Below are 17,115 nucleotides of genomic sequence, written 5' to 3'. Positions count from 1 at the left end.
TGGCGATCGATCAGGAAGCCTTGGAGCACGAGATACTGGAGAGTCTGGACGAGGCAATCGACAGATTCGATAACGAAAAACCGGACGGTAAGGTGATCATCGAGGTCGAGGAACCGCTGGACGACCGGAAGATCGACAGTTTCAGCAGCGATTCGATAGAGTGCGAGAGCCCATTGTCTGACACGAGAAGCCCGAAAGTAGCCAGGCTACAGGAGACCTTCAATTCCTCCTGGGACTCCGGTGTCGGTGTGGATGTCGGGACCGGAAGCGGATGGGTCAGGATCCACACCGGAATCGAGAGCAGCCTCGTCTATCTTACCGTGGACACCACAAGCAGGGATGTCTGCAGGGACATGCTGTTAGGCGACGACTTGTCTCTGTTTATACAGGTAAGGGGACTCGAACTTACGACTAATTAACGATTTGATTTACGGGAGAGAGCGAGTGTAAGTTGCGCGAATTCTGGGTGATAGTTGGACACGTTGATAGAGGATGCTGGGGGAATATATGATAATTGGACTGCTGATATTTTCGGTATTTGTAGTGTTTCGTGGATTGCAAAATGCAATAGAGGAACGATTTTAAAGGAAATAAGTGTTTTTTTACGTGTTATTTTGAGGATACTGAAATCCTCGATTCGAACAATTTCGAATACGAATAATTTATTCCAAGAATTCGAATAATTCGAATAGTACGGAGTATTCGAATAGTATAGAGTATTCGTATTATTTGAACATTCGAGTAAAAGAATTGTACTGAATGGAAATTTGAAAAACAAATAATTGTAAAGGCCAGTATGAAAAGAATTTCACGTTAAAGTGTGAAAAAATATATTATGTTTAGATTCCTATTCAATGCAATCCAAAATTTGATCACTTCGAATATTTGAAATAATCCAAATACCTCATCATCAATGAAATCCTCAATTCAGGAAAGGAAATTCCGTCCATTATTGACCTTTTTTCCATATTTGTGTTTGGACATGTGAATTTCCAGAAACGTTCACAGTGTAACGATAGGGAATGTTTATCGGGTATTAGAATTTAGGGTATCACAGGAGTTGGAGAGAGACTCGTGAAGGATTTAAGATTGTAATGGAAGAGTTTTCCTTCTCAACTGAACTGATAGACCCGAGTAAGATGGATTGTACGCCATTTCGAAGTGAAGGTTGCAGGAAAGCTGGAATAGGGTTTATCTTGAGTATTTCTTTATTTTGGCAAGTTTTTAGTATTACCAGTTCCAGTACAGAACACGTAGTTTGAGTGACACGCTATCGTTGAATAAATTAACGTGCCCCTAATGTGTAATATTCGAAAATTTTTGAAAATAGTTGAAAATATTTGAGAATATCCGAAAGTGTTGGCACTACCGAAAATAAATTCTACATGGGCACGTAAATTGAAAAACCAGAATACAATTTCATTCTTCGTAGGAAGTTTGGTTTTCGAGAAAACAGAATTTGAATAAACTTCGAGTATGTGTGGTCTTGAATACAACTCGGACAACATGTCTTACCGTTACTTGCCATTTCTACTTGCCGCAAGCACAAGTGCATGCATATAGGAACCATTTTCAATGTCAACCTTTTCGAAAACGGAGCCTTATATAAACGAATCTTATTCTACGTATTTGTACTTCTTTCCCCATGCGGTAACATTTGGTTCTTATTTGCACCAAAATTCCGAATGCATCGAATATGAAACGTATATAAATTTAACGTACGTGTAATTCAGAGATATAAAAATAACAGTCAATATTCTGATGATCACATTTATTAAATTTTTAAACTATTAATTATTATCCTTCTTACTTTTAGAACGTTGTTCCTTATATATATGGAAAACAGTCTATGATATGTTCACCAATTACAATCTCTATCACGTAATATCTAGCTGCACACCAATATCTGATCGGTCCAATACTATAAAAACACATATTCCATCAGTTTAATGAATCTGATAAAATCTAATATTCACGATAGCATGAAAATAATTGAAGAAGTTCCACATAATACAAATATCTAAGAATTTCCTCTGCAGAAATCGTGAAACGGGCAATCATTATTATTTTAGTAATCAAAGAAGGCGTGTGCTTCAAGGAAGTCGAATAATAATTCCCGACAACCAACTAAAATATACACACGAAACCACAGATTTAATTAACCGTTTTTTTTATTCGAATCATTCGAATTAAACCCAACTATAGTGTCTCACATTTTCACAGATAGCTCACGCAAAAATCAAATGGGGTACGTTTCAAATTCCGCTCGTTTACGATTAAGGATAAAGGACGTCGATCGAATCCGATTTCATCGGAGCAACGAGAACCAGTTCTCGAGCTTGTATCGATAACCGTTTCCCAAACGAAGGCCACCAGAGCCTCCAAGAGGGAGCGGGTAGGGGGTGGCTTTAAAGTTTCCGATGATCGCGAAACGTGATAAGAAAGCTCGATTGTCAGTGGAATAGAGGATTGCGAGGACGAGGAGGACGGCAAAAACGACGACGATCCTGAAAAAAAGGGAGCGTGGAGGGGAGGGTGAGGAGACACGATGAAAAAAAATACGAGAGATCTCAACTGGAATATTCCCGCAGGGCTTTATCGCGTGCCCGGGCATTAACGACGCCTTGCGACAGAACGAACCGGAAATCCTGGGGAACCGCAGGCTGTCGCCCTCCGTGATGGGATAAGTCGCGTGATTTCGTTTCGTCATTTTCGCGAAAGCATGCAGGAAGGACGGGCTATCATTTTCTACCGTGGACAAAGGATAAATGTAATTCACGCTCGGTTTCAGTCGCGATTGGAGAAAACTTGAATGGAACTGAAACTGTAGATGTAACGTTGAAAATGGGACCTGTGATTCGGTTTGGTCGATCGAGAACCTTGAAACTTTCGAACTGTGTGAAAAGTTTGAATTGTCTGAACTGTGTGAAACTGTTTGAAATGGTTGAATTGATTAATACGTTTGAGGCATTGTAATTGCTTGAAGTTTTTGAACCATTCGAATTATTTGGAACCTTTGATCTGTTTAAAACATTTGAACTATCTGAAACGGTTGAACTGTTTGAGACGTTTGACATATTTGAATTATTTGAAACCTTTGAACTGTTTGAAATAATTGAATTGTTTGAAAACATTCGAGTTATTTGGAACCTTTGAACTGTTTAAAACATTTGAATTATTTAAAACGTTTGATATGTTTGAAACGTTTGAACTATATGAAATGGTTGAATTGTTTGAGACGTTTGAACTATCTGAAATGGTTGAATTGTTTGAGACGTTTGACATATTTGAATCATTTGAAGCCTTTGAACTGTTTGAAATAATTGAATTGTTTGAAAACATTCGAATTATTTGGAACCTTTGAACTGTTTAAAACATTTGAATTATTTAAAACGTTTGATATGTTTGAAACCTGTAAACTATCTGAACTAATGACCTCCGGTCGAATGATTTTTTTTATTATTATAAAGAGTTACGATACGAATCCGAGAACGTTGTATCATTTCCATTTACGACTCAGAAACGATGAGACGCGGACATCTTCTAAAGCCACTCACCTTGTTGAATATCTGCTTCAACCTGACCCGAAATATAGGAGGTTGTGTTATTGGTTATCGGAGATTCGGAGCGACCGCATTTCCTGTATACGCATTACTTAGCGAATGTATATATAAAGAGAAAGTTGATAAAAGCATCTCGAGGCGCATCGATTTCCAAATATCGACGGTACCGTAAACATTGAGCATTTCCAAACAGAGAATCCGCGAATCGACGTATAAACTGTTTCCTTACTCGATATATTTTATGTATTAATACTACTAACGAAACTGAAAATTAAATCAGTAGCTGTGTGTGTATTTATGTTACGTTGAAAATATCGAAAATTGATTAGTCACTTGTTCCATACATAATGCATACAATATATTAACACTAGAACTACCAAGTAAGCCAACATGATTTGACAATACACTCGTGCAACGATGATTAAAATGTTATTTTCTCAGATCTTTTGTAACTTTTATTACGATACGACATTAAAGAAATTAATTAATTTATAAATTTCTAAATTTTCAAAAGTTTGCTATATTTATCCATCGATCGAAAAAAGTATGCGTTCATCGTTTGTAGTTCTAGTGTTACAACCTGTATGTATTATGTACAATTAGGTTATTTACATAGTAGAGTATACCTAACTTTGTGTCAACTCAGATGGACCTTCTTTTGATTCCAAAAATTCTTCAAATTATTGTGCGTAACCTACTAATATTTATCGAAAAACGAAATTACCGTGTTAACCTTGCGTCATATAAAACCACGTTCTCTAACATGCAGTGTAGGCTCAAACGGATAGTGATACCACCCGATGGAAGATGATTCTACATGCAAAATAGAGTCGAGAATGTGGAATAAAATTTTTTCGTATGATGATTCGTTTCCGAGATAATTGCATTTGAAAGTCTACTGGATACGAATGCAATTGAATAAGACTTTACTACCACGTCTGTTTATTCCATTCCGTTTCTACTTGTCAACACGAATTTTCAAATTCATTTATCTCGGAAACGAAGCATCAGGCGGAAAAATTGTATTGTAGGTACGTTGTCGACTTATTTTCACATGTAAAATCCAGTTATACTACCTGCCCTGGCCCGTCATGTTTAATCCCCTATTACATTAATCCTCTACTAGCCAGTGTAACTTTGAAGTCACACACCAGTTCTGCCATTATCAATCAAACGAGAATGTCTTTTTCCACAATTAACCAATGTAGTAAGTTCAACAAAAAAATTTAGAACACATTTAGAGTCATAATTAAACTAAATCTGTGACCTTAAAGTCATGAGTAGACTGCGGAACGTTATGCAAATTCAGATCATTTAAGCTTCATTTATTGAGCTGATATTACGTGAGTGATTTGTTTCTTTTATTAAAGGCTTCATTGGGTCTAAAATGAAATAAAATTTATTCTATTCGTTACTAGAATTTTTACTCTATGGTATTTAACACGTTCATGATTGCAATAAATTTATCAAATCCGTAGTCTAAATCCCATTTTCAAAAAAGAACCTAAAACCTTCAAAATTGGAAATCCAAGTTCCATATGTACAACTGGTCAGTATTAAACAATATCTACATATCTGGGACCCACAGCCAGGGTGTATTAAGTCGCACCTTTAAATCAAAGGTACGAAAACCTTATAATTATGGAACCGTTCGGTAAAAATCGAGCGAGAAAAAATCGGTTCCGTCTACTATCGAATGGATTTAAGAGACAAATCTCTATATCTAGAAATAGTGAAATTTGCATTAATTCCTGCATGCGATGCACTTCAGATTGATCTAATCATATGTACTTAATATAATTTTTAGACTATTATCTACCTATATTAAAAACTAAATAACTTAGAACGAAATAATTTTCACCATCGGGAAGAGTGAAATATATGATACAGGAAACATATAAAATGTAATTTTTTTTAAAAATAGACTGACTCTGGGGTCCAGATATATAAACAATTTTTCGTACACTAAACCTTAATTTGTCCAGTAGAGTGTTAAATGAATCCTACGTTCCTAATTTTCCTCTCATCGATCCCAGATCAACAGCTCGTCGAAACCTTTCATACTTTCAATCTTCGCCGTCGTCCATCCCCCACCTTCTGTTTCCTTCGTTTCTTGTAACGAAGCATAGCTTTGTACAGTCGAAACGAAGGCAACAACGTCAAACAGAACCGAGGCAAAAAGGAGGCATCGAGATTTACTTTCCTGGGATTCTGCTCCCCGTTTTCATCCGTCGCTGACGGATACGAAATTCGCTTGCACCGCCGCCGAAACGATCCACCCGTTTCGTCCCCCAGTCGCGTCGGCCGCGGATGAAGAGCGACTTTGTATAATGAATACGACGTGGCCTGCCTTCTAAAAGATAACGAGGTACGCGTCAGTAATCAAAGGCGGCTAAAACCTTAAATAGCTGGCCAGCCTCTTGAAAGAAGCACCGGCTGGATGCAACTGCCTCTGATACTCGAGTCGGTCTACGTGTATGTAAATACTTTACGACCACAGACGACGAGTCTAATAGACTTTGAGATTTCCCTTCAACTCGATATTTTATATTGTTTATAATTGGTTTATATTTTTGTATCTAAGAACACATTCTAGAATATCGGTCAAGCAGCGAGTACCATTTACTTTTTCAAGGTAAATTTATAGTTGGAGATAGTTAATAGTACACATAATATACAAAAACAATATTTAATTCCAAAAATATAATTTGAACATATAAAATTTTTTAAAAATTTTACGTAACATTTTATTGAAAACTTACATTTAGACATAGGGTTGGGCACCCCTGACATAGACGATTGTTTAAAATTCAATACTTTAGGTTGGAGTAACTTTGATTCAGGGGAGATTTTATCCCAAAGTCGGAATATGATCATTTACGATTTTGCAGTTGATTTTTACGTGAAAAAACGTTTGAACGATTTGTGTAAAGGGATTTCACGTAAAAATACCTGCAAAAGAAATGCAAACTCGAAAACATGTCTGCCTGAAACTTTTTCGTTTTAACCCTTTTAGGGTCGGAGACTTTTAAGGAGCACTTGCTATAAGCCTCAGACGATTTTTATTTTAAAAAAACACTGAAATCTTGGAAATTCCATAAAGAATTTGTTTATTTGTTATTTATAATTTTGCAACAACAAGAAAGAAAAGGTGATAACCATAAATCATTATAGTGAGCACTTTTGCAAGTAACAAGGTCAGCGATAGATCGTTATCTTCTTAGTACTCTGATTCCCTAAACAGCAGCTGTATAGTCACTATTGTAGGAAATAATGAGTCAATTGTGACAAATACAAATGAATGTATTTAGTACAACAACGACACAAATTATTCAAGCACAAGCGCCGAAAATTACAGTTCAAACAACACGACTGACAACGTCACAACACATACCTAATTAACGCTAGACATTCCCTTTTTTAATATTTTCCTTAATTATCATTTGACAATCACACAAACTCCACTTCCACACTATTACATACATTAAAAAATCATTAAACTTTGAAATTAAAAAAATTCCATCAATTTGTTGTTTCTCTCAAAGATTCATTGAATCATAGAATCCTAAAAAAAAAAGCTGCCGATCGTAATAACAATAATCCAACGTTCGTTTAGTTTTTCAAACTCCCTTTATTTAATTCCCTTTGAGCCTGCGCTTGATTGTGAATTTCGTGCGAGTGATGATGATTGAGACGGGGTGGGGGGCGAAAAATTCGAGAGATTTAATAATTATCGGAATTCCATCCGCGGAACGAGGGGAATGAAACTCCACCGTGTCGAATAAAAGCCGTCATTTATCCGTATTATTCGTACGACTGGTGTCTAAATGAACCGCTTTACCCGCGCGTTTGCAAGGCTGAATCGAGGTTTCGGCCTCCAGGTCTCGTCGTTCGTTTTACCGCGATTCAAACTGCCAACCGCCCACCCCCTCCGTTTCTCTGACGGCGAACGGGGTGACGTGACGGATATTTTTAAGATCATTTGTTACCCGGATTAAGCGGTGAAACGCTGACGTTTTTACGGCTCGTCGGGATGCATAGAAAGTGGGGGAGGGAGAGAGCGATGCGCCTTTTCGCGACGCCGGAAAATTGCGGAGGAATTGTCTCTGCTAAGTGGTCGACAGCGACGAAATTGAGAAAGTGTTTTTCCAACGAATCTGGTGAATTTGTGTTTCTTATGGTTATTTCTAGATTTAATTTTTTGCATTTAACGCGTATACAATTGTCGACGATTAAAATGTTATGACAATACATTTTCTCAGATCTTTTGCAACCTTTTATTACGATATGAAAGTGAAGGAATTAGTCAATTTCTAAATTTCTAAATTTTCAAAAGTTATTCACGTTTATCCACCGATTGAAGCAAATATGCATTTATCGTTGGTAGTTCTAGTATTAATTGTTCTATCTGCAGTAGTTTGTAAACTGAGGAAACTGAGTTTAAAATTTAGGAAGTTTGTTTAATATTTTATAGGAACAGAAAATTAGTGAAATAATCAAACGCACTTGCAGAACCACTTGGTTAGTGCTTAGCTTTTTATATTTAAAATGAATTTCCTTGATAAGTTTTGTGGAGTTAGTCACTTCGTCAAATGAATGGCTCATATTATGAAATAAGAAAACTTCTGATTTGTTCTTTTTTTTTATAAAATTAGCTTGTGGAAATTTATGTTTCCATAAATATAGGCAGTCTAGTTAGTACTTCCTCTGACATGGGAGGACAGAGTTCCTTTAATTATTAATAAATTCTTGAAGTAAACTTCCTTGCTCCTCGTCAGAGTTATAATGAAACGGTACTGATAATCGACTAACGAAGAATCGATAGTTTCTTATAATTATCAGTAATCTAAGTATGTATTACATATTGAATTGATGATAAATGTAGGAATTAGTAGGAAATGAATAGGACGATATATAAATTTTCTATTACAATAACCCTACGTGATCGTGATTTGGTAAAGTAGAAAGTGTGAAACTCGGCGAAAAATCCTCTAGGGATTCCTAATTCCACTAGATGGAAACGAAACTTCTTGAATTACCAATTCTCCAGGTTTAATTTCATTACGCGATATAAGAGAAGAAATAGAAAGAATCTTGATTATCAGCGAAATGTTGATTAAATTGAAGTTTCCATTTCCTTTTTAGTAAAGTGTAATTTGTTATACGAGCGAGAAATAGGAAGTTTTTACATTTGTAATGCATCTCAGGGAGGAAACCAAAGCAATAAAACTGTTTTAAGGCTTCAGTTATTAATCTTATTAAGGTAGGTTAGGTATTTGAATTATTCCAAGACAAATATAGAAAATACTTTAAAAAATAGTGGCCCCCTTATTGTACACTTACAACATATTGAATAAACGAACACACGTGACAGCAATAATTTAACAATAAAAAATATTTTTTTCTATAGTTCTTTTACTTTAACAGCCTTTTAATAAAGGAAGAAACATAACAGACATTTTTCGCGACCACCACTATTCACGTTCATTTCTCGTCGGTCGTTTCTTGTGCTTCGTAAATTTAAAATTAATCTCCGCGCACAATGCGCATACACGTGTACGATACGCATTATAATAATTTTAAATCTGGTCTGCGTAAAGTTGAACGTTTATCGTGTATCATATCAAATTATAAGGATCTCTGCGTATAAAATTGCGGTCCATTTGCATAAACCAGTATCACAGATTATTATTATATAAAATGATAATTTAACGCGCGTGGTCTACACATACCTTCGATATTACGGTTTTTTAACGATGATGCAAGCTCAGAGTTCGTCGTAAAAACTGTGACCACGATATTTTAACGTATTGCCAGAAAAATATATGTTCCAACGTATGGATACAATATTATAATGTTGGTCGTGACCACTCTGATATATTATAATAATTGTTCTGTTCCTACTAAAAAAAAAATATTAGGTAGAAGTTTTCTGTACCTTCGTTATTTTGTTAACATTCTGAAAAATTAGACCAATAGAATCAATATTATCCGTAGAATTATTACCAAATATACAATTCAGTACAATAAAAAGTCGTACAATTAAATATCCAAGTAGATTGATTAAAAAAAAATGTACGAATTCGCAATTCTAACAGAATTATTAATATTAATCTATTATGATTATCAGTAATCAGTGATCAAATTGTAAACTGGCAAAAAAACATTATTATTAATATAATTTATTTAATATAATTTTTCTAAGTCACCAGTCACAATAATTTACACTAAAGACGCGACACGTTCGTCGGAGCTACACGGAAAATTAATACAGGATTCCGGTGCACATCCCCCGTCTAATATTCTCCCAGCACCGAACACTTCCATTTCGTACAATGACAGTATTTCGAGTTCTCGACAGGCCTGACACGTCAGGCTCATCCGTCAAGCCTTCAGGCACTGCGAGCGACGAAAATCTTGTACAAAGTCCTGTAAAGTTACATTTTGATTCGCTGGTGACGCGTTTGAAACGGAAGTTTCAAAAGAAAAAGAACGTGTTATCCGCGGTTTTTTAAAAAAGCACCTCCCTCATCCAAGAATTTTTTATTCTTTTTAAGTTATTGGAATATCATTATAATTATATTGCAATAAAATAATAGTAACTTTAATTTCGTAATATAATTGTAATGATATTATAATCTAATCCAATCTAATAGCATTAAGATCACATTCTTTCCTCTTAATTCTAATTCCAATACAATCTAATCCAATCTAATAGAATTAGAATTCCATTAGAATTATTTCCCTAATTATAAATGTTTATTGCATAACAAATGCATTCACTTGATAGAATGAGAAAGATTAAACAACGAGAATCATTCGGTACTTTCATTGAAACGTGTCTCGTAACGTTTCGATTCTGAAATTATGTAGTTCGAATTCCACGGATCAGCGCCACCGAGTCGTAGCAAAATTCGACGTTAAAGTTGCGTAACGACGACCGTCGAACGGGCGAAAGGGGAATGAAAGCAGTTCGTCGCAAACAGCTCGCGTGAATTGACCGGAAACGAGGCGTTTATCAAGCATTAAGAAAAGCGTTCTCGTACCAGGAATCATCGACGAAGGAGAGTCCTCGACGACTTTCGATCCGATTCGCCCGATTCGGTGGCTCCGAAACCGTTCCTTCTGATCCCGATCACGCAGTCGAACGGCTCGAAATTAATTTAAAATAACGAGTTTCTCGATCAATTGAACTGATCAGCTGTTTTTTGTCGAGCACGCGATTTCCAGCCTGGCCGTTGGGCTAAAGCAGAACTGCGATAAATCACGGATGGCCTCCGTTTAATCGCACGTTCGCATTGATTACACGTTTGTCAGTAACGTCAACGACCAGAAATTAAATAAAACCCCCGTTGCACTGCCTGCTCGTGGAAAATATTGCGACAAAAACGAACGAATGCCGGGGGAAAAAAGGAATATTCATTTTAACACGGACACTGCCGTCCATAAATCACCGGACACTTATGCTACTGAAATAAGAGTTAAAGTTTGAAAGTTCCTTAAATTATGAAACAAACGAATTCTAATCGTTCGTGTTTCAGGGAAAGTGTAAACTATATTCGATATTCTGAACAATCTGAAACAGCTGCTTGATTAAAGTGTTTATTTTGTTCGGGAATATTGATGCAAAATAATCGATTGGAGACAAATTAAAAAATTCAAAATATTTTCATTGAAAAAATTAAAAAAATTTTATTTAGAAATATTAATATCTATATTCATCGATATGATACGTCTAAATTTCACATATTGCACGGACAGGTAATTCTCTAAAAAGTCGAATACGAGGATCAAGTATACATGCAAAATCACTCCCACACATAGGAATTCGAGAAATGCGAAATAAGGGGAAAGTTTCGTGTATTTTCGAGCGAGAACATTCCCGAAACTCAAGAATACGTGAGACGCTCCCGTAACCCCGAGCGAACTTGTTCCACCCTTATGCAATTAAACACCTGCTCGTGGCTTGAACCGGTCAGTCACGTGTTACAAACTACCTGACTTCCTCGCCGCAGTTTCTCAGGTTGGAGACACCTGTTTCAACGGTGTTCTCAGATACGACAGCTGCCCTATAGTGAGTTCGTTACCGTAGTCGATCCTGGGAAACATGTCGTGCGTGTTTTCAAGTTTTGATCCTGGAATGCAGATCTGCATTTTATTTTAATCGTAACATGGAAAAAATTAGTAACCTTGAATGTTCACAAACATATACATTTCATGACGTAAAGTTCACTCTAGGGTATTGCAGACCTTATTTCTTTTTTATTAACAGTAGTAAATATTAATGTTCCATTTTTTTAGTAGGATATCTAGTAATGGGACAAAAGACCGGAGAAAACAGAGCCAACGTTTTCGTTTCTTTACGTGACGCACAAACAAAACAAAATGCCCAAAAATACGCAACTCAAATGTGATGGATTAAGTTTCTGAGATCCCATTGTTCAGTTTCAGGGTTAAGATTCTTTACAATACCAAATTATTATACTATGTAAACAAGTAGTAGTCAAATTATTGTACCTACACTATCAGTCAAAAGTATTGGCCCAGGTCTGACCCCAGTAGCACAAAATATTGAATACATATTCAAATTTTAAATATACATGCAATATTTATTTCATATTACGAAAGAAATATTTTTTTCCGAATATAAAATAGATATGTATTTAATATTGGAAACATGTATTTTATATTTCCTATACAATATTTGAATTCAATATTTATTTCATATTAAAAAATGTGGCTAAAAAAATATTTATTCAATATTTTTGTGCTACTAGGGGATACTTAAAAAAAAAATATCGAAATAATTTGTATATGCACTGACGTCGTAACTTTTATTATATTGTAACAAAATAATGAGTTACTGTTTCACAAATTCTGGTCCCATACTTTTGATCGTCACTGTATATGTTTGACCAGCATCGATAGTTCAATAATCGTGTGATGTCATAGTTCCTTTTCTCACAGTCGAGCTACTAGAAATAAAGGGAAGTAGTCTCGAGAAAAACTTGAAAGGGCGAGTGGATTCGCGGGTAAAGCCGGACACGTCAAGTTCACACGTCGTTCGACGTCATAAATTGTAACTGTAAACAGCGTGTCTCGTGCTGGTCCAGAGTTTTCATAAAGATCGTAAAGCTGCTGGACGACCGGTCGAGCGTAAAGTGCTTTTTGACGAAACGATCCCCCTGGCTTTATCACGGCCATTAAACGGAATATTTCCCCCCCCCCCCCACCTCCTTCGTGCCCTTTCGAAGGAAACAATATATAAAGGAGGGTCTTTAAAAACAGAAAAAAAGGGGGGCAATCGTGCAGCGGCGTCGCCTGTCGTAAAGCTACCAGCGTTAAGCTACGTTCGCGCGTAAAAAAAAAAAAGCTCCTTAAATGCCGACAGCTCGTAAATTGACGACCCGGCTGACAACGGTTCGCAGTTTTTAAAGTCCTCCGGAAGAAACGTTTTTCCGGGTAATTGAACCCCCCGTACGTAATTTCAGAAGACTCTGGAGCCGTCAACTGACTCCTGGAATTTCGAATTTCGCGGCGAATCGGTACGAAGTGTTGACGATTCTTCCGCTGTAAACAGAATTAAGGGGGTGTTTCAAAAGTGTACTGGAAAAAGACAGTTATAATAATGAAACTTAAATTAAATAATTTAAAATTAATTATTACCATTGGAAAATATATTATAAAATCATTTTTACCATTGGGAAGAATGAAAAATTTGATACAGTAAACATGTAAAATGTAATTTTTTTTAAAAAGTCCATCTAATACACCTTAGGATCCAGATATATATTTATTTTTTTACATATCCAAAATTACGATATTCTTATGATGTTATTATATTATGCTTATTATTGTCCATAGCTAATATATTAAACTTTATGATTAACCCACTAACTGCATTTTTCTACTACAGTAGACGCCTACAATATTTCTTTCCGATCAACAGTACGAAACTTCTTGAAATGTCATCCAAACGTTAAAAAGACATTGTTACTATGACTGCTAATTCATTATTTATCGTAAGCAAACACATTGTTAATAAAAATAATATTTTTTAAAATCTAGTAAATAGTCTTACAACGACTACTGATCTTGATTATATGAAATAAAAAATTTTTGTACAAGATGCCAAACAGATGCAGCGAGTGGGTTAACCCAATACTTGGGATAAATTTTTTAATTTATTTTTACAAACGACTAAAGTTATTACGAGTGAGACTCCCTGGTTCTAATTGTGAATGTGGTTACACAGTACGAATCAAACTGTTATTTCGTCGCAATGGGTTAACCAGATAAGGTTGGGACAACGTCTGTATCGTGGAATTGATTCACGGTTCGTCCTTACGAAGCTAATTTTTCGGTGTCTTCGACACGAACGAGATCACCGCGGCTAACCGAGATGTCGCTGTGCATCGGACGTTTATAATGAGTTTTGTTAATTACGCGCGAGGCCTCCGGGGAGGGCGAGCCAGGTCGAGTCCAGTTCCTCTTGTGCGGTCCAGGGCGATCGATAGTGTCGTTTCTATCGAACCGAAAACAAGGCTTCCACGACATTAACGAGGATTTTAAAGGTAAAACCGTTCGGATTTTCGGTCCCTTTCTTCTCGATCCCCTTTTCATCCCTCGTCCCCCTTTCTCAGTCTTTTCTTCACTCGGTCATTCACTAACTCGCCGACTCATTCGCACCATTTCTTTCTACTGTTCGGTCGATCACTCAATCTCCTTTCCCTGATTAGCACTTTGCTCATAAATGGGGAGGTCGATTGAGAGCAATCTTTTCAGGAAAATTTAGAACATTGGATTCTTTTAACTCCACGAAACGTGAGAAATCCTTTAAATTCTGTGGATTGCAAATTGTTTGCAATTAGTTTATAGCAAATTTGAGGAATTTAAAAAATTTTGATAAGTTCTGGTATTTTTAATAATGGTTATGCAGATAAATCGTTTATATCTATTTGCAGCAATGGAACTCGGAAAGAGGTAACAAATAGTGTATATACGTAGTCGTTAATTGTAAAGTAATTAACGATAGTTAAATGAAAATTGTTTCTGTAATGTTAGAGTGGCCAAAATTTAGTTCGGTAATTCACGATTTCATGGGAACATTAATTACTTTTCAGTCACTGCTGACAATGCTAGTATTTAATGACTATTGTTTACTGCTTGGAAATTCTAAATTATTTGCGGATTGTTAGCAGCGATGGTGGTAAACGTTAATTACAACAGAATCATCTTAATTACTGTGAAGTACCACTTAAATTCATATGACCAGTTAATGAGGCAATTGATTTTATGGAAAATCATACTGAACGAGTTACGAGGTGCAAAACGCTTTCACATATGTATATATTATACCAACACAATTTTGTTTTAATAATAGAAGCATTATTAACAAAAGCGTCTTGAACTTGTCGTTTATTTTAAGTTTCAACTAATTAAACATATTCATCTTTCTAACTCTTTCATATTTCTATATTTACTCCGCTAGAAAAACAATTGAAGAACACAAAAAAAATTTATGAAAATCATTTGGAAATAACGTACGATCTTCGCGAATTTACACAAAAAAAAACAAATATTAAGGCTTTTTTAAACAAGTAGTACATATCTCAAAACGAAAAAAAAACGTGACTTAACACCACTTTTATAATCATTAGACAGTGGATTTTTATGCAAAATCTAATTTTATGAAGTGATTTACAAAGGGAGGAGTAAAAATAAAAAATTCTATCCTTTCTCAGGGATTCTATTGGGCTAGAAATAAAATAAAAAATTTACATAACTCTATCGAATTTTAATTCTCTGCTATATTTCACATGGTAATTCATGCTATAAATGCATAAAATCCGCAGTCTAATAATCACCGATACAAATGCATCAATCAGGCAAACACATGTTTAATGTGCACTGACCTAATGCGTACAAGGTGTGTCTACGTGTACAGAGGATTCGTAGCAATACTCCCGTGACTTACTCCGAGAATTCGTGGACCCCCTTTTCCCGTAAGTTCAGCAATTCGGCGTAACTTCCTTTGGAACCGTCGACGTCGTCGTCGGGAAAGCTCGCCGAAGCGCGCCCCCGTATTACCATAAAAGAGCACGCCAGTTGAAGACAAGCAATTGTCCTCGTTGCATTGAATGCGCATACAGACTGATCTAATGAAGATTTAGCAGGAAGCTCCGCCGAACAGCTGTATCAACGCGTCGTTAATTAATACACGATGCATTGTATGCATTTATTATAATGACATGAACGTGGAGATCGTACCAGAATAGATAGATGCAATCCATACCCGTATAACATTGTGTTCCCATAACACGACTAAAGAATTAGGGAAACCCTTGAATGACACGGTATTTCGTCAACACGATTTTGCTCTGACGCGGTTAGAGCAATTGTGTGCAATCGTGTAGTTCTGTAAGTTATTGAAACCTACAACGGCAATTTTTAGGAACGTAACTATCGTGTTATGTGTAAAATGGATATGTTCTTAAAAATAATGATGTACAATTTCAATATTACATCGAGTGATTTATAATGGAAAAGGAATTACGTTTTATATGACTGATAATTATAAATAGACTACGAATGTTTATGCAAATACATAGCTTTATGGATTAATTTCTCGAAACTGAATAAAAAGGAGAATTTAATTACCTTGTTAATGGGTCCAGAAAATTTAAAATAAAAGAAAGCCTGAATAAAGCTTCAGAAATGTTTTATTTATTAAATTTTAGACAATCGGATATTCTATAAATGCATAAAATCCACAGTCTACTTATAAGATAAATCTTCGAAACATGCGTTTCTATGTGAACGATATATGGTAACATAAAAGAATTGTGTTCGAAAAAAAATTACATTTCATTCTCTTGAATCGTACATTCGTTTCCAACAGTAACGACGCAGTGTAATTACGCCGCATAAAACGAAATTTCGAGGAACAGTATATACGCGCGCGCGCGGCCGATTATTTTTAATAATTCGCGGAATAAATTTTTAACGAGCGCCACGAGGCGCTTTTCTGTGTCAATAAACAGAAATTTTTCGTGATCCAAAAACGCCGCGATGCGACTGCTTCCGCTTCGTTTACCTGTTTTATTTTTATCACCGCGAGCGTCCGCCGTAAATTTTGTCCGATGTTTCGGGAACAAAATCTTTAAATATGAGAAATCGTTATTTTTTGGAACAGAATAATTTGTATTCAGTTAAACAACATATTTCATTTAGAATTTCGCGATGTTCATGGACATTTTATCGAAATTAAATTAAAAATTGATTCTGATATTTGAAGCAATTGTATGTACAACATTTCACAAATTTATATGAACAAGTAAAATTATTAACTATTACATCAGACTAATTGAAATTTTATTATATAATATGTAAACTGCTGATGTTATTACAAATATACATTTTTATTAGTTAATTGGCAGATACTGGAGTCCAACATGAATACATTTATCTTGTTATGGATTTTTTCACGTTTAAATAAAATAAACGTTCCATAAGAACTTTATTATGTTTTATCACTGTGCTGATTTTTAGT

The 17,115-nt window shown here is 35.6% G+C and overlaps 1 protein-coding gene across 1 annotated transcript in view; it reads left to right on the top strand.

Moving 5' to 3' along the window:
* Positions 1 to 338: 338 nt before the first annotated feature.
* The window catches only part of LOC107190108 (protein phosphatase PHLPP-like protein), a 116,097-nt gene continuing 99,320 nt past the window's right edge, over positions 339 to 17,115 (top strand). The window contains exon 1 of the mRNA XM_015578841.1: positions 339 to 389. Coding sequence (XP_015434327.1) covers positions 354 to 389 — 36 coding nt within the window. The 5' untranslated portion in view covers positions 339 to 353. The remainder of the gene's footprint in view (positions 390 to 17,115) is intronic.

This window comes from Dufourea novaeangliae, unplaced genomic scaffold (genome assembly GCF_001272555.1).
Source record: "Dufourea novaeangliae isolate 0120121106 unplaced genomic scaffold, ASM127255v1 scaffold172, whole genome shotgun sequence".
Classification (NCBI taxonomy): Eukaryota; Metazoa; Arthropoda; class Insecta; order Hymenoptera; family Halictidae; genus Dufourea; species Dufourea novaeangliae.
The sequence above is the reverse complement of the archived record's forward strand: the minus strand, read 5'-3'. Positions and strand labels throughout refer to the sequence as shown.